Source organism: Gobio gobio (assembly GCF_949357685.1).
Source record: "Gobio gobio genome assembly, chromosome: 10".
NCBI lineage: Eukaryota > Metazoa > Chordata > Actinopteri > Cypriniformes > Gobionidae > Gobio > Gobio gobio.
This window is the reverse complement of record NC_137116.1, coordinates 57,984,305-58,003,478: the sequence shown is the minus strand read 5'-3', so window position 1 is coordinate 58,003,478 and position 19,174 is coordinate 57,984,305. Positions and strand designations below refer to the sequence as shown.

The 19,174-nt window shown below is 43.7% G+C and overlaps 1 protein-coding gene across 1 annotated transcript; it reads right to left on the bottom strand.

Annotated features, from left to right (window-relative positions):
- Positions 1 to 562: 562 nt before the first annotated feature.
- Positions 563 to 18,567, bottom strand: LOC307132360 (uncharacterized protein). The gene is made up of 3 exons (XM_079826609.1): positions 18,503 to 18,567; positions 16,476 to 17,145; positions 563 to 3,205 (listed from the first exon to the last, which is right to left on the bottom strand). Exons 2-3 carry the CDS (start codon positions 17,083 to 17,085, stop codon positions 1,875 to 1,877), a joined length of 1,941 nt encoding a protein of 646 aa, XP_079682735.1. The 5' UTR covers positions 17,086 to 17,145; positions 18,503 to 18,567; the 3' UTR covers positions 563 to 1,874.
- Positions 18,568 to 19,174: the final 607 nt, after the last annotated feature.

Sequence of the window (19,174 nt, the reverse complement as noted above, 5' to 3'; positions counted from 1 at the left end):
GCGTTTTAAGGTTACATATATTATTAAATTAAATTTAGCTCAATAGGGAATTATGGGTATTGATATTTAGGGATTTATGACTAATCATAACAGGTTATAATCGAATCATAAATCTCCAAAATCACCCAAAAAGGGGGATACCTAACCTAGGTATATATATATATATATATATATATATATATATATATATATATATATATATATATATATATATATATATATATATATATATATATATATATATATATAATGTGTTCAACAACAATTTATTGCAATTAACTACGGATATATCTATATTAAATAATCACCGAATAACCTCTAAGGAGTGGATTATTAATTCCTCTGGTCTGTTCCATTTAACGAACGAGCAGTACAATCCTTATCAACTCTCACAAGGTCTTCTACCCAATTTTCGGTAAGTTTGTCCTTTTGGCCACAAAGGACAAACTTTCCGAACTATGATATTAATTAAAGCATTCAAAGATACTTATAAGAGCTCGTAGCTTAGATCTGACATTAAAGGGACTTGTGTTTTGTGAGCAACAACAATGACAATCAAAACGTGGATACAATGGTTTTAATAATTATTGATACTACGATTACATACGACTAAATAAAGAATACATGTATATACAGAATAACAGAAAGTAAAGAAGGAGGATGAGAAGAAAGGCAAGGAAGAAGGGTATGGTCCGATCAGACACTTTCCCAAACATAACCACTAGAGCCAGCAAGAACCATTATCACCTTAAAATGGGGTACAATTTTAAAACGCATCTAACTTTCGATAGAATTGATACTTGCATGGTTTCTTTGTGTTGTGTAAAGCAAGATGCGTGCGTTGGCGTTTCTCAGAGTGTTCGTGCGCTGAAGCTCTCTCTCCGTTTGGTCCTTACGGAGCTTAGTTGGTCCGTGGGAGATTTAAAGGTGTTTAGAAGCGAGTGTCTTGGAAGGGAAAGTTCATCTCGTCTGCCCTGAGAAAGTTCCTTGTGCGCAGTGATGCGCGCGCTCTGATAGAGTGCGCCGCCGGCCGTGTCGCGGAGCACGTCGATCTTCAAAGGAAACAACCAGCTTGGCTAGGCCGCGCGGGCAAAATTTGTCTCGTCGGAGTCCTTGCAAGTTGACTGAGCAAAGATGTGCTTGTGTTACTGTCCTTTAAATCCATTAACCTAGGCCCATCTTCCCTGAGATGGCCAATCATTGGTGTGAATTTCAGGCGGGAGAGAATTTCTTTGTTCAGACTTTATTACTCGATGGAATGTTCTTGCGGGAGGTCAGAATTAGTAAAGTTTCACTACACATACTAACGGTACATCTCATAATCATATCAAGAGAAACCTTTAGACATCAAACATGCCTTGGTTTAAACACATAAAAGCAGTATGTCTTCTTTACAGAGCCATTTTGAGATTTTAAGATGATTTTTACATCACATGAACATATACAATATAGGAAGCATGCATATACTTAAGAAATTATCATATCTGTAATTTCTGGGATGGTTTAATTAAAGGCTAAATAAAGAGGAATGCTTGTGTATGTGTGTGTTGAGGTGACTCTCAAGCCATTCTCAACTGATGGGTGAGTTAGAGGTCTGGCTGATTAGGATCTGATTGAAGCTCTCACAGGACCATCATCGTATCTTCTGGTCACACTCTGGTTGGTCATTAACCAGTCAGTGGTGCAATCTTACTCAGACTTGTTGGAGCCATTGGAGCAGGGATTTAATTTATATGCAGAGCTGTGGAAGAGAAGAGCATCTCTGATGTTCCTCAAAACGACCCATCCCTTTGATCCTATGAGAGAGAGACTCCAGACGCTACAAAGTGTTGTTTTTGATTTAAACTCTTCCCACACTGAGGGCATGTGTAGAGTTACTCCCCAGAGTGAACTCTCATGTGGACTTTAAGGTTTTCATGTCGATCAAAACTCTTTCCACACTGTTGGCAGGTGTAAGGCTTCTCTCCAGTGTGAAGTCTCATGTGTCTGTTAAAGCTTCCTTTAAGAGTGAAACTCTTTCCACACTGAGGGCAGATGAAAGGTTTCTCTCCAGTGTGAACTCTGATATGGACATTAAGGCTTCCTTTTTCAGCAAAAGTCTTTCCACACTGTTGGCAGGTGTGAGGCTTCTCTCCAGTGTGAACTCTCATGTGCTTGTTAAGGCTTCCTTTTTCAGCAAAAGTCTTTCCACACTGTTGGCAGGTGTACGGCTTCTCTCCAGTGTGAATTCTCATATGGACGTTAAGGTGTCCTTTACTGCTGAAACTCTTTCCACACTGTTGGCAGGTACGAGGCTTCTCCCCAGTGTGAACTCTCATGTGCTTGTTAAGGCTTCCTTTTTCAGCAAAAGTCTTTCCACACTGTTGGCAGGTGTGTGGCTTCTCTCCAGTGTGAACTCTCATGTGACTGTCAAGATTTCCTTTACGTCTGAAACTCTTCCCACACTGAGGGCAGGTGTACGGCTTCTCTCCAGTGTGAATTGTCATATGGACGTTAAGGTGTCCTTTACTGCTGAAACTCTTTCCACACTGTTGGCAGGTACGAGGCTTCTCCCCAGTGTGAACTCTCAAGTGCTTGTTAAGGCCTCCTTTTTCAGCAAAAGTCTTTCCACACTGTTGGCAGGTGTACGGCTTCTCTCCAGTGTGAATTCTCATATGGACGTTAAGGTGTCCTTTACTGCTGAAACTCTTTCCACACTGTTGGCAGGTACAAGGCTTCTCCCCAGTGTGAACTATCATGTGCTTGTTAAGGCTTCCTTTTTCAGCAAAACTCTTTTCACACTGTTGGCAGGTGTATGGCTTCTCTCCAGTGTGAATTCTCATGTGGATTTTAAGGCTTCCTTTTTCAGCAAAACTCTTTCCACACTGAGGGCAGGTGTAAGGCTTCTCTCCAGTGTGAACTCTCATGTGTATTTTAAGGCTTACTCCTGGAGAGAAACTCTTTCCACAGTGTTGACAGGTACAAGGCTTCTCTCCATTGTGAATTCTCAAGTGCCTGTTAAGGCATGTTTTTAGAGTAAATCCATTTCCACATTGTTGGCAGGTGAAATTACTTCTGGTTCCCTTACTTTTAGACTTTTTTCGTGACAAAGTCTTTTCAGCCTGTGAGCAACTAAAAGGTGTTTCGCTTGTTATGAAATAATTATTCTTAAATTGATCTTCCTCTTCATTGAGTACTTCACTCTCCTTTTTCAGCACCATCAGGTCTAAGGCAAAAAGAGACAAATGCAAATTAACACCAATTTAATGGCACAAAGCAACAGACAACATACTTTAAACATACTTTAGACATGTAAAGTATCAAAACCAACATACAACTAGATCCTATTCACATGGACATCACACCAGGGGGTGGGTTGTGGTGTGGGGTTGGGAGGATAGCACACACGTTTTCTGAAGCCGATCATGAAATTACTGACACAATCTAACACATTTGTTTTCTTAGAGTCCTCAATGCCGAACATTCTCTCTTTCAGTGGTCCTCTCACAGTATGGCCAAAGACCAGCTCTGATGGGCTGAACTTGAGAGACTCCTGCACAGTTTCACGGATTGAGAATAAAAGCAAAGGAACTCCTTCGTCCAACTCAGACCATGCCTCGATGCAGTATTTCCTAAGCATTGCTTTTAAGGTTTGATGGAACCTTTCCAATGATCCCTGGCTCTCTGGGTGATAAGGTATCTGGTAGCTGTGCACATAATCGTCAATAAAAACCGGTTACCAAATAGTGGCATGGATTAACAATGATGCTGAAACAGAATGGGTTAACATGGAACAGTGCTCTGAACCATTGTCAACATTAGCCTTTATGACACTGTAACGGATGGGCATGATCAAAATGCTTTAGGCACCATAAAAACCTTCCCCCTTTCCCTTTGGTCAAACTTGATCACTGGCCCGGCCCAAAGAGTCGCAAACCACCTCTCTTCAAATGCCGTTATGACCTCTGCTCTCCTGAACGACCATAGCAGAGACGATTCCTGGAACCCTCAAAGGCAGCACTTTGAGAAAACTACAGACCGGTATCCCTTCTTCCTTTCATTGCAAAGACACTTGAGCGAGTGGTGTTTAACCAGCTGTCTACGTTTCTTGAACAGAACAACCTCCTGGACATCAACCAATCCGGCTTCAAAAGCGGCCACTCAACTGAGACTGCCCTGCTCTCGGTAACGGAGGCACTCAGACAGGCAAGAGCGGCTTCCAAATCCACAGTACTTATCTTACTGGATTTGTCTGCTGCTTTTGACACAGTTAACCACCAGATCCTCCTGTCAACTCTCATGAAGATGGGCATCTCAGGAACTGCTCTCCAGTGGTTCAAGTCTTACCTCTCAGGTAGGTCCTTCAGGGTGTCATGGAGAGGTGAAGTGTCTAAGTCACATCATCTAGCCACTGGCGTTCCCCAGGGCTCAGTGCTTGGACCACTTCTCTTCTCCATCTACATGTCATCACTGGGATCGGTCATTCAGAAACAGGGCTTTTCCTATCACTGCTATGCCGACGACACTCAACTCTACTTCTCATTTCAACCAGATGATCCATCGGTTGGTGTTCATATCGCTGCCTGCCTAACAGACATTTCTGCCTGGATGAAGGAACATCACCTTCAACTCAACCTTGCAAAGACAGAACTTCTTGTTGTCTCTGCCAACCCAGCACTTCACCACAATCTCTCCATTCAGCTAGGATCATCAACCATAACTCCGTCCAGGACAGCCAGGAACCTTGGGGTTGTGATTGATGATCAGCTAAAATTCACTGACCACATCACTGCAACAACCCGATCCTGTAGATTTGCATTAAACAACATTAGGAAGATTAGAGCCTTCCTATTAGAGCATGCCACACAACTACTGGTCCAAGCTCTTGTTCTCTCCAGACTGGACTACTGTAATGCTCTTCTAGCGGGCCTTCCGGCATGCACTATCAAACCCTTGCAACTGATCCAGAATGCAGCGGCGAGGTTGGTCTTTAATGAGCCGAAGAGAGCGCACGTCACGCCTCTCTTCATCAGTCTGCACTGGCTGCCAATAGCTGCTCACATCAAATTCAAGGCACTGGTGCTCGCCTTCAAAGCAACCACTGGCTCTGCACCAATATACCTAAACTCGCTCGTTCAGACTCACACACCCTCCAGGAACTTACGTTCTGCCAGTGAACGACGCCTTGTGGTGCCATACCAGAGAGGCACAAAATCGCTCTCACTGACCTTTTCCTGGAGCGCCCCCACCTGGTGGAATGACCTGCCTGTCTCAATTTGTGCGGCCGAGTCTGTAGCCATTTTCAAAAAACACCTAAAGACACATCTCTTCCAGCAGCACCTGACCAATCAAGAATAGCACTTATCATTCTATTCATTTTCTGTCTGTCTAATTTATTGAATTTTTTTTTTTTTTTTTTTTTTTTTTAACCTGTCCTGTGTGTTCTGAGCTAGATTAACTGAGACTTGCTACAGCACTTGCATACTGTTGCCCTTGACTGTTCTAGTTGCTTCTTTTGCTCTCATTTGTAAGTCGCTTTGGATAAAAGCGTCTGCTAAATGACTAAATGTAAATGTAGCACAGGAGACCAGACGGCACTAGCCATTTGGTCAAAGACTAGAGACAAACTTCCAATACACAAGGACATTGACTCCATTTTTACTCACAATCAATCTGTCCCAACTGTATACACTATTTCTCCTGCATTTTATGCGTGTCCTTTTATATTAGCCTAGTTATGATTCTTTAGTTATGTTATTGCAACTTCTAATGCTGATATCCAAAGATGATATATCATTGATTTAATGTCTTCAAATCCCCATCTTGCTTGGTATCAAAAGAAACCTTTAATTTCAGAATTTATGGTGTATAGTATTTTTTTATTAAAATGCATCATTATATTTCTGCCATACCTTTGTGTAAAAACTGCACAAATTCTCCATGCCACCATAAACATGCAGATAGGGATAAGATAGGACAAGACTTTCTGCTGGTCATCTCTGATTGATCACCTCACCAAATGGGTGTGAACTGATAGGGCCTTTAAGATTTCCCTGATTAGGCACATCTTGGCTCAATCTCTCTTGAGACACCACATTTCCTCCTTCTGGCAATTATCTTCAAGTTAACTTTGTGGGAATCAACATGAAAAACAGAACGCTTCAGCGCACTCCTAATGAAAACATCAAGAAACTCTCGACTCTATTGCATCTGGACTTGTTCAGCAACCAAAGTCAATGCATGTACAGTTCGCAACCTTTAGATGCGTTTCTAAGTCATTGTGCCCCTTTTAAGGTGAACCTGATTCTTTGATGTTTCTCGTAGGTTGTGGTAGAAGCAGAGAAATGCTGGAGGGTGTGGGAAGATAGGAGACCACACGTATATATTCTGGGATTGTCTGAAAATATCCACATTTGGCAAAGGAGTAAAAGGCTGAGATCATGACCATTCTGCATATAGACATGACTTCTACTCCCCTGTTGTTCAAGCTTGAAGGGACACCTCAGGATTGTAGTAAAAACTAGAGATATTTTGCATATACTCTAATTAAGTGCATGGAAAAGAATAAAAATTAATTGGATGAAGCCCCATTCTCCAACAATGGCCCAGTGAATAGAAAAACTTGAATCTATTTATAAAATATAATATTTGACTGCCCGACTCCAACTGAAAGTGGACATCATCTTACAAAGGTGGACAGTATATATATCTGGATGCATTAAAAACTAATTGATCAATACGGAACTTTTACTTATTTACTGTTGTATTATTTGATTTTCACATTATGTGTTTTCTTTATTATCTTGTTACTTATGTACTTTTTTCCTCCTTTACTTGAGTAAATGCTGTTGTCAAGGAATGGTAAGTTCACTGTTTGTGAATTGTTTTGATGCATAAAAAAAAGTTAAAAAATAATTTAAAAAACACGGCAATGCAAATAAAGGACCAATGCAATCCACTATGACATGCTCAAAAGGTTCACCCATGACTGAACTGGGATTACAGTGGCTGGTGGAATCACCTGGTTTGGTTTCCCAGCATACTGGCAAACATGACAAGTCATGCAATACTGTACCACATCACACTTCAAACCATACCAAACAAATGCTGTAAAACATGGTTGTACGTTCTCGTCACCCCCTAAATTTCCTGACAGCAAATGATCACCCGCCAATGAAAAATGTAAGGAGGCACAACCTGATGAACAACATTCCACTCATCCTCGATAGTATTATTTTTATGCCACTTCCGCATCAGTAGTCCATCTTTCACCAAAAATGTATTTCACTAATTCCATTCAAAAAGTGAAACTTGTATATTGGCTGACTGATATATTTCAAATGTTTATTTCTTTTATTTTGATGATTATAACTGACAACTAAGGAAAATCCCAAATTCAGTATCTCAGAAAATTAGAATATTACTTAAGACCAATACAAAGAAAGGATTTTTAGAAATATTGGCCAAATGAAAAATATGAGCATGTACAACACTCAATACTTAGTTGGGGCTCCTTTTGCCTGAATTACTGCAGCAATGCTGAAAAAAAAAACACGTATTTGTATTGATATTATTAAAGAGATTCATGGGGTTGTTTGTTTCGTTTCCCTGGCCTGCATGTAAAAAAACCCCCACACAAATACATTCAAATATAATTTCGTTTTTGTCAAAAACTTTGCACATAAAAATAGACTGCTTTGCAAAACAGAAAACAGAAAACAGAAAAACACATTGAGAAACAAAAAACAGATCCCAATTCGTCGGTCAGTTCCGACGTACGTTGAACGTGACCGACTGAAAGGAAACCTGAGAAAACATGCTTCAACAGAACGTAATGTGAACACAAAATAGCAAACGGACATTTAGAAACAATCCATTTCCACTCACTAAACTTCTATGTATTGTTTGTCAAAAACACCAAACAGTCAACTTGACCTGCAGGGAGTGCTGAGCGTTTTTGGTGAGGTATGATCAAGTAGCTATGTATTTGCCAGCTGCGCAATATGTGGATACATATAACGTTATACCGCATGATTTTGCCTACCAAAACAATTGAGAAACTTCTCCAAATGTCAGACTTTCCTTGCTTAGCTTTTGTGCTGTAAATACCTCGTTTGATGTTCTTTTCTACATCATCTATTGACATCTTCTCCATCATGTCGTTAGGCAACCTCCCTATCCCGCCGATTCCCGCTGTGTTTTTTTTAGCCGCCCATTCCCGCAGCAAAATTCAAACCGCCCGCTCCCGCGAGATTTGCGTTGGGTCCCGCGGGACTCAATCCCAATGCAGCCCTCTATATCACATCTTCCTCTTCACAATAACCCATAGATTTTCCATGGGGTTAAGGTCAGGCGAGTTTGCTGGCCAATTAAGAACAGGGATACCATGGTCCTTAAACCAGGTACTGGTTGCTTTGGCACTGTGTGCAGGTGCCAAGTCCTGTTGGAAAATGAAATCTGCATCTCCATAAAGTTGGTCAGCAGCAGGAAGCATGAAGTGCTCTAAAACTTCCTGGTATACGGCTGCGTTGACCTTGGACCTCAGAAAACACAGTGGACCAACACCAGCAGATGACATGGCACCCCAAACCATCACTGACTGTGGAAACTTTACACTGGACCTCAAGCAACGTGGATTGTGTGCCTCTCCTCTCTTCCTCCAGACTCTGGGACCCTGATTTCCAAAGGAAATGCAAAATTTACTTTCATCAGAGAACATAACTTTGGACCACTCAGCAGCAGTCCAGTCCTTTTTGTCTTTAGCCACTGAAAACCCATGTCCCACGTCTGTGCGTAGTGGTTCTTGAAGCACTGACTCCAGCTGCAGTCCACTCTTTGTGAATCTCCCCCACATTTTTGAATGGGTTTTGTTTAACAATCCTCTCCAGGGTGCGGTTATCCCTATTGCTTGTACACTTTTTTCTACCACATCTTTTCCTTCCCTTCGCCTCTCTATTAATGTGCTTGGACACAGAGCTCTGTAAACAGCCAGCCTCTTTTGCAATGACCTTTTGTGTCTTGCCCTCCTTGTGTCCAGTCAGCAGTCTTCCCCATGATTGTGCAGCCTACAGAACTAGACTGAGAGACCATTTAAAGGCATTTGCAGGTGTTGTGAGTTCATCAGCTGATTAGAGTGTGGCACCAGGTGTCTTCAATATTGAACCTTTTCACAATATTCTAATTTTCTGAGATACTGAATTTTGGATTTTCCTTAGTTGTCAGTTATAATCATCAAAATTAAAAGAAATAAACATTTTAAATATATCAGTTGAAATATATTGTGTGTAATGAATGAATATAATATACAAGTTTCACTTTTTGAATGGAATTAGTGAAATAAATCAACTTCTTGATGATATTCTTGATGATATGATGATATGATGATATTCGGCTTTCCTGTAGCTCAAACAGTAGAGCATGGCGTTAGCAAAGCCAAGGTCATGGGTTCGATTCCCAGGGAAAGCAAGAATTGACAAAAATGTAAAGTGTGTACCTTGAATTCAATGTACGTCGCTTTGGATAAAAGCGTCTGCCAAATGCATAAATGTAATGTAATGTATATTCTAATTATATGACCAGCACCTGTAAGTGGCGATCGATAGTGGATAATATATAATGAACTGACGGTAACTATAACGTTGCACTGTTGACGCTCGCGAGAAGAAATCAAAACAAATGTGCACCGCTCACAAAGAGAAACTCACTTAACACACTACCTTAAAAATGTAGAAATGTATTTATATTTATAACATATGATACAGTTGCAACGTCACATTACCAAGAGTGCTGTTCCCTTTCAGTCGGTCACGTTCGACGTACAACGGAACTGACCGACGAATTGGGATCTGTTTCCAGAGACCGACCTACTTCGAGTGATTAAAACGAGCCAATGGACCCTGCGTTTTTTTCAAGATGTCACTCAAACCGTGTGTTTCTGGATGCGGTTGTTTCCTGTCCTCATTTGACGGCCACAATCTCTCTCGCATATAAACATGTGAGATCGCGTTCGTGGGTGGTCCATGTTCTCTCAAGAGAGCGTGGTCACGTCGGCGCGTTGTTCGTCTCACCTGTCTCGTAAGGGCTTGAGCGTTCAGCGCGGCGTCTGATAGCGGGGGTTGTCACGGCAACCCAGCGCGTCACTCGGCGCTCTGATGCGTGGTCGAGACTATGAAACCTCAAACGGGGTTGAGTCCCTTTGCTTATTCCCCGATCTAGTTTCTTTTCTGGGGCACCAGAAAAGGATTACTTTGGCTAATAAGCGTTGGTGACCTGAGGATTACAGCGGGGCTTCCCCGCCGGGTACATCTCTTCGGACCCCCACTCCTCTATCGCATCACGAGCGTGCTGAGACTTTGTTTGTGGGTGGTTCATGTTCTCTCACGAGAACATGACCACGTCGGCGCGTTGTTCACCTTGCTCTTTCATAGGGGCTTGAGTGTTCAGTGCGCCGTGTGCCGTCAAGTCTGACGGCCATGCTCATTGTCTCACATGCCTGCGGTAGCTTACAGATGGGATTGCTGGTCCTTTTAAAAAAAAAAGGGGTATCTAGCGTTTCATTTGGCGCTCTGGCGGAGGACAGATATCAATTGCTGCATCGGAGAGAGGGCTGTTATGCGCTGGAAATGATAATGCTGAGTTTCCCACTATAATGGTGTGTGCTCATGCTGAATCAGATTCAGAGTTGACAGCAATGCTTTCCGGGGTGGCTGCCCGGATGTGCATTGGAAAAATTTAGCAGCGTGGAACTATTTGGTGTCAAAATATGGAACACCAAAAGGGCCATAACCTGTATAAGTTTTTCCCTCTCTCACTGCCCTCTGTCCTGCATGCATTAGGGTAGTCCCGACCCAGGGGTTATGCAGGAACTGCGTGCGGTGATGGACCTCGCTCTCCGGGTGATGAAAGTCACTGCATGCTCCCTGGGTCAGGCGATGTCCACACCAGTGGTCCAGGAAGCTGGGGCTAAACCTGGCAGATATGCGTGAGCCCGACGAAGTTCGGTTCCTCAACGCCCCTGTCTGTCAGGCTGGCCTCTTCGGTGACGCCAACGAGAACTTTGCCTAGCAGTTCTTGGTGGCCCAGAAGCAGACGGAGGTGGCAAAAAAAAAAAAAAAAATCCTGCCCCGACAACCAGCTGCTGCCTCCACCCAGTCGTCGGCCGCAACACATCCATCTGCTTGTCGCCGAGGGCGCCACCCTGCATCCGCCTCCACCCCTGCTAAGCCAAGCAGCAGCCTCCACCCAGGCAGCAGGTGGTCGGGCGCAAGGGAGGCGCCCAACCCGTCCAGGGTCCCGCGAGTCTGCTAGCAAGCACAAGGGCAAGCGACCCTGAAACGGGCAGCCCAGCGAGAGAGGAATTGCTCGGGGAGACGGTGTCCGCACCCCTCCCTCCCCCGGAGGAGGACCGGGGGGAGAATATTTTTTTGGTTTCGGTCCTGCCGCTGGCTCCCCGGAGTCCAGCGGTACCCACATTCTCAGAGCAGTTTCTTCCCTCCCTGAGCCCCGAGAGGGACAGGTTGGCAGTGTGCGACGCCCCCGGGCCTTGCCACGCCTTTCCTTCCCTCTCACCCCTCGCCAGGGGGCAGCAGAGTGGGCACCGAGGATGCCCCCGGGCCTTCTCACCCACTCTCTGCCCCACTTGGAGTATTCAGGCAACACTCCGGGCCGCCTCCGGGCCTCCCGAGTCGGGTCTGAATACTCCACCTCGCTGCCTCACCCCGGGTACGTCTGTGGTGCCGTTGGTCCCGCTAGTTCGGTCTCTGGGGGCCTGGCTAGGTCTCCCCAGGCTGTCTCGCTGGCTCATCCGTACCATCAGACTCGGCTATGTGATTCAATTCGCATGCCGGACTCCCAAGTACAGGGGAATCCTCTTCACCTCCGTGCGGAGCAGCGATGCCCATGTCTTGCGGTCCGAGATCGATGTCCTGCTGGCGAAGGGCGTGATCGAGCCGGTTCCTCCTGCCGATATGAGGTCGGGGTTCTACAGCCCCTACTTCATTGTACCCAAGAAAGGGGGTGGGTTAAGGCCAATCTTGGACCTGCGCATTCTGAATCTGGCCCTGCACAAGCTCCCGTTCAAAATGTTAACGGAGAAACGCATTTTCCAATGCATCCGTCCCCGAGATTGGTTCGCAGCGATTGACCTGAAGGACGCGTACTTTCATGTCTCTATCCTTCCTCGACACAGACCGTTCCTACGCTTTGCGTTCGAGGGGAAGGCATATCAGTACAAAGTCTTGCCCTTCAGGCTGTCCCTGTTGCATCGCGTCTTCACGAAGGTCGTCGAGGCAGCCATTGTTCGGCTCAGAGAACGCGGCGTTCGCTTACTCAACTATCTCGACGACTGGCTCATACTCGCCCAGTCTCGGGAGCAGTTGTGCGAACACAGGGACATGGTGCTCAGTCACCTCAGCCTGTTGGGGCTTCGGGTCAACCGAGAGAAGAGCAAACTCTGCCCCGCGCAGAGGATCTCTTATCTCGGTATGGAGCTGGATTCGGTCAGCCGGACAGTGCGCCTCACTCCAGAGCGCGTCCGGTCAGTGTTCAAAGGCAGGACAGCGGTCCCATTGAAATTCTTTCAGAGGCTCCTGGGGCATATGGCATCTGCATCCGCGGTAACGCCACTCGGATTGCTTCATATGAGACCGCTTCAACGCTGGTTGCACGACCGAGTCCCGAGATGGGCGTGGCAGAGCGGTCAGTACCGGGTCTTAGTTACTCCTTACTGTCGCCAAACCTTCAGTCCGTGGTCAGACCCCTCGTTTCTCCGGGCCGGAGTGTCCCTAGAACAGGTGTCGAGGCATGCTGTGGTCTTCACGGATGCCTCATCCACGGGCTGGGGGGCCACGTACAACGGGTACGCAGTTTCGGGTCTGTGGACGGGGCCCCAACTGCGTTGGCATATCAATTGCCTAGAGTTACTGGCGGTACATCTTGCCCTGGCGCGGTTCAAGAAAACGCTTCGGGGCAAGCATGTACTAGTCCATTCGGACAGCACTGCGGCCGTTGCGTACATCAACCGTCAGGGTGGTCTACGCTCCCGTTGCATGCTCCGGCTCGCCCGCCATCTCCTCCTGTGGAGTCAAATGTTTGTGAGGTCACTTCGTGCCATTCACATCTCAGGTGCGCTGAACCAGACAGCCGACGAGCTCTCTCGCCAGTCGACACCTCCGGGCGAATGGCGACTCCACCCCCGGAGCGTCCAGCTGATATGGAACCACTTCGGAGTTGCACAGGTAGACCTGTTCGCTTCTCCGGACTCGACCCATTGCCAGTGGTACTACTCCCTGACCGGAGGTACCTTAGGTACAGATGCACTGGCGCACAGCTGGCCCTGGGACCTACGCAAATATGCGTTTCCCCCAGTGAGCCTTCTCGCACAGACTCTGTGCAAGGTCAGGGAGGACGAGGAGCAGGTCTTGTTAGTTGCGCCCTACTGGCCCAACCGGACCTGGTTCCCAGAACTCACACTCCTCGAGACAGCCCCTCCCTGGCCGATCCCCCTGAGGAAGGACCTGCTTTCTCAGGGGCAGGGCACTCTATGGCACCCGCGGAGGTTCTAGGTGGCCTACCACAAGCAGTGGTAGACACCATCGCTTCAGCTAGAGTCCCCTCTACGAGGCGCCTCTACTCTCTGAAGTGGAACCTGTTCGTCGAGTGGTGCTCTTCCCGCCGGGAATACCCCCGAAAGTGTTCGATTAACGTTGTGCTTTCCTTCCTGCAGGATGGATTGGATCGAAGGCTGTCTCCCTCCACCCTCAAAGTATCCGTTGCAGCAATAGCGGTGTATCACGATGCAGTAGACGGTAAATCCTTAAGTAAGCACGACTTAATCGTCAGGTTCCTCAGAGGTGCGAGGAGACTAAATCCTCCTCGTTCTACCTCGATACCCTCTTGGGACTTAGCCCTGGTACTCAGAGCATTTCAGGGTCCTCCATTTGAGCCTTTGCAGTCTGTTGAGCTAAAAATCCTGTCCATGAAGACGGTTCTCCTGATTGCATTGGCTTCAATCAAGAGGGTAGGGGACCTGCATGCACTCTCGGTCGACGAATCGTGCCTAGAATTCGGGCCGGCCAACTCTCATGTTGTCCTGAGACCCTGGCCTGGATACGTGCCCAAGGTTCCTACCACTCCCTTCCGGGACCAGGTGGTGAACCTGCAAGCGCTGCCTTCGGAGGAGGCAGACCCAGCCCTAGCTTTGCCATGTCCCGTCCACGCTCTTCGCGCTTACGTTGACCGGACTCAGAGCTTCAGATCCTCACAGCAGCTCTTCGTCTGTTATGGAGGCCAGCAGAAGGGAAAGGCTGTCTCCAAGCTGAGGTTGGCCCACTGTATAGTGGATGCCATTGTCTTGGCTTACTAGTCCCAAGACGTGCCTTGCCCGTTCGGGTTGCGAGCACACTCAACAAGGAGTGTTGCTTCTTCCTGGGCGCTGGCTCAAGGCGCCTCGCTGACAGATATATGTAGAGCTGCGGGCTGGGCGACACCTAACACGTTCGCTAGATTCTATAGTCTCCGTGTAGAGCCGGTATCTTCCCGCATTCTCGCCCCCAGTGGCCAGCAGCGCTAAGTGCCTGTTCTAGTGTCGGCTTGCATACGCCACTCCCGCCCTCTGGGCCGGATACGTGCGTCTATTCTGCTCCAGTTGTGTTCTCCGGAAACGGCTGACCCTGTGAGTTCCTCCGTCACCCCTTCGGTGTCAGTCTCAGGCGAATTCACCCCCTTCGGTGTCCCCTTACGGCTACCCCATATGTGTATTCTCCACGGTACCAGCTACCCTACTCGGCTAGCCCTGTGTCTTTCCCTCGACAGAGCTTCCTCTGTCGTGTCTGGGCGTGTTCTTCCCACCCTGGAACCAGGTTGGGTCCACTCCAGAGACTGCCATATGTTGCACTACCTTGTTAGGTAAGTCCTTATGTGTATTCCACCTCTCCTTCCATTGAAGGACGTGGCTTCGCAGCGTACCATCTCCCGAGACGGCACGCTTTCCCAGCGTTATCCATTAGTCACACTGAGTGGGTCTTGCAGGAACAGCAGTGACTGTCCTTCCCTGCCGGGAGCCCTGACTCCCATTCTAACATAGGAGTGGTCCAGCGAGCTCAGGCAGGGCGCTGGAAGGGCCAGCCTCCTGGCGTGTTGGTAGGGATCCCAACTCGTTGGTCAGTTCCGACGTACGTCGAATGTGACCGACTGAAAGGGAACGTCTCGGTTACGTATGTAACCCTCGTTCCCTGAAGGAGGGAACGGAGACGTACGTCCCATCCTCAGGTGCTGTGCTTCTTCAGCTGAAGGCCGAGTCACTTATCTCGGCTCCTCAGTTGAAAAGCAATGATGCGGTTTTCCACTTCCGTATTTATACCCGGGCTGCGGGGCGGTGCGTGGAATTTGTGAACCGCATGCCAATGTCCATTGAATCGGTTGAATAAAAGATTCAATAAACTATTCATAAACGACTGCCTCATTCCTGAACGAATCGACTGAATGACTCGCTCATTCAGACGTTCACCTGCCGCCACCTACTGGCGTTTTAGTCCCATGTTGAAACCTTCTTTCCAACTTTTCTTATTTGTATATACAAAAAATATTTTAAACAATTTCAACATTATTTAATGCAGTTGTAATTTTTCAATGCAAAATTATTTAATTTGATTGGTAACAGCCCTATAGTGTCTTATTCTAATTTAATTTATAGATCAAATTTAAGAAGATAAAATGAAAGCTGCAGCATAGCCTATATTTAATAAGATTAGGGGAAAAACGCCCTTTATAAAAGGTAAAAATATCACATTTAAATATGTCAAATCTGATTGAACACTGGTGAGAATATCGCTTCAAAATAAATTATATTTACAACACACAAACAAAAAAAACAAAAAATTCCTGACAAGCACATTTTTTACTCGGACAAGTGAATGACAGATTTACTTGTCCGAAGGACAAGCACGTGAACAAGCTTAATGTCGAGCCCTGCTTAAAGGATCTGCTGCTAACATCTCGGAAGTGGAATACCGCATCATTGCTTTTCAACTGATGAATTTCGTTCTTCTTTTAAAACTTGGCTTTTTAGCATGCAAATTTGTCAACATTAAAAAAATATATTTTTTGTTTATTTTATTTTATTTTATTTTATATTTTTATTTTTATTGTTTTTTTTTTTGTTTTTTTTTGTTTTTTTGGAAATTATAGGTTTTGTTGTATTATGTTATATTTTGTTATGTTTTGATTAAATTGTTGTATTTGCATTGTATTTTTAGGTTGCCTGTTGTACATCTGGCCTAGGACTGCAGATGAAAACTAGCCTTTTGGCTAACTCTGGCATATTTTGACTTGTCATGTTAATATGCATTGTCCTTGTAATAATAAACTAACTAACTAAATCTCGGTGCCAGATACCACAACACACCTTCAGGGGTCTAGTGGAGTCCATGCCTCGATGACAGCAAAATGGGGACCAACACAATATTAGGTCATATATCAGCTTTGAGAATAAAACCAACCTGTGTGTTCCTCAGTTTCTTCATCTTTCACTCTCAATGTTTCTTCAATCTTTATGTCTTCAATCTCCTCTTTCTCTGTTTGTTCCTCAGTTTCTTCATCTTTCACTCTCAATGTTTCTTCAATCTTTATGTCTTCAATCTCCTCTTTCTCTGTTTGTTCCTCAGTTTCTTCATCTTTCACTCTCAATGTTTCTTCAATCTTTATGTCTTCAATCTCCTCTTTCTCTGTTTGTTCCTCAGTTTCTTCATCTTTCACTCTCAATGTTTCTTCAATCTTTATGTCTTCAATCTCCTCTTTCTCTGTTTGTTCCTCAGTTTCTTCATCTTTCACTCTCAATGTTTCTTCAATCTTTATGTCTTCAATCTCCTCTTTCTCTGTTTGTTCCTCAGTTTCTTCATCTTTCACTCTCAATGTTTCTTCAATCTTTATGTCTTCAATCTCCTCTTTCTCTGTTTGTTCCTCAGTTTCTTCATCTTTCACTCTCAATGTTTCTTCAATCTTTATGTCTTCAATCTCCTCTTTCTCTGTTTGTTCCTCAGTTTCTTCATGTTTCACTCTCAATGTTTCTTCAATCTTCAGGTCTTCACTCTCCTCTTTAATAAACTCCATCTTTATAATAGTGTCAAGTGGATCTCAAGTCACTTCTCCAGGAGTTTTTCTGTGTTTGTCCTGTTTAAGAATAATTAACAGAAAGAAAAATAAATCCCAAATCTCTCAGTAGTTCAACTGGCAAGAGAGTGATAGTGTTTTGTGTATAATTTTTATTTTTATTTAAAAATAACAGAATTCAACAGCATTAATATGACATTTTCCTAATAACAAAAACAAATCAATAATATATATGTTTCTTTTGGAAAGTCATTCATTTGAATGAAGTAAAACAGATTTAAGAGGTTTCCGTTCATTTTAACAGTTATAAATTGAGACATCTCATATCTAATGTGTTTCTCAGGATATATTCTGTCAATAATGTTAAATGACACTTCTTTGGTTTTATTTGTTACACAATATCCACTAATCTTCCCCTCAAATGAGGGAAACATATGAACCCAAACTAATTTAGATGTAGGAGAAGAGGTAGAAACAAAAAGAGATCTAATCGATTGATTACTGCATTTATTATCAATTTAAATCAAGTTGATCTAAAAATCAATGTTTTAAGATTTAATTATTAAAAAAGATTGCTCTGTTTTCCATAACCATTTATTTAAGCAACTTGGTAGTATAATTTTTTTTTCTTAGATGCAGTTTTGATATTAACAAAACACCTCTTCAATTATCTAATTTTCACAAGAAAGTCTTTTTGACGCAGTGTTTGGTTCTTAAACAACTTCTCTCACTCCTTTTTTATTTGGAATAATACACATATCACACACCAAAACAAAATATTTTTTATTATGAATTAGTTGTTGTTATTATTATTATTAATTTGCTAGAAGTAAACCATCTATAGAAAATAATTCCCTGGTCTGAGGCGAATTCAGCATCTGAAACCGCTGCCTCTGGGACTAATTCACAAGCTTTGAGTACGGCTTACACTGCACTTATACAGACAGGGGATGAAGTATTATTATTAATTTGTTATTATTAATATTAGTTTGACTGTTGTTGCATTTCGATGCTCAGCTTTTGAGTATTACTGAACAATTCCTTACATTTAAGTGTCTGTTAAATAATATATTATTGAATTCTATCATGAATTAATTCAATAAATCATGAATTCTATTATACAATTACATCTCTATTCATTCAGAGTGATGGACCAAAAACACTCAAAACTAACACAACAAATTAACAAAACAAAGCAAATTATACAGACCCTTATATTAGGCAGTTCAGCTATTTAATGATTTGTTGTGAATCAATCGGTTCAAAAGAGCGAAATGAGCCACTCCTTCTGTTACTCATGAGTTTATTCTGTTACTTTACTCACACAACGCTGATAAATGTTAGATAAGGCAATGCAAAGTTACATTTAATAATATATCATTCATTTTGCTTCGCTTTGAAAGCTAAAAACACAAACCTCTCTTCAGCCAAATCACAACAGATGCAGGAGGACGGCGCAGCCTTATGACGTCACACCACAACACCAAAATAAAAGTCCCGCTCACTGCTGAGTCTAAAATCAGAGAATAGACATTTACTTCGAAAATATATATTTTAAAAATAAAAAAGATGACAAAATTCAGAGTTGAATGTATTGGTGAAATGCATTTAATATCACAATTGTAAATTAATAATACAGTTCACATTGAGAGTTAATCCCAGCAAACACATTTACGCTGTGGAAACATATGTGGTATTCTGCATTTCTACTATGGCAACGTCTCTGTCTATGTGCTGAACTTTTATGCTTGATATAGATATTCCCCATTTAGCTTGTTTTGTGCTTCATTTTTAATGTCAGACATTATACTTTTTAAATAGGCATATTGTTTATCCTTATTATTTATGGGCCTAACAGTAAATTAATTAATTATAATCAACACCTGCAACACACTTTTGAAGAGTAAAAATGACATACAAGGTTAACTAATTCAACTTTATTAGAAATGCATGTGGTAATCGATATGTCTTCCAAAAGACATACATTTTGTAAAAATAAATAAATTAAATAGAATAAAAAAATGTTTAGTTTAAGTATAATAAATCAAACATAAAAAGCAAAGATAGGTCAGAACATTTAATGAAACAG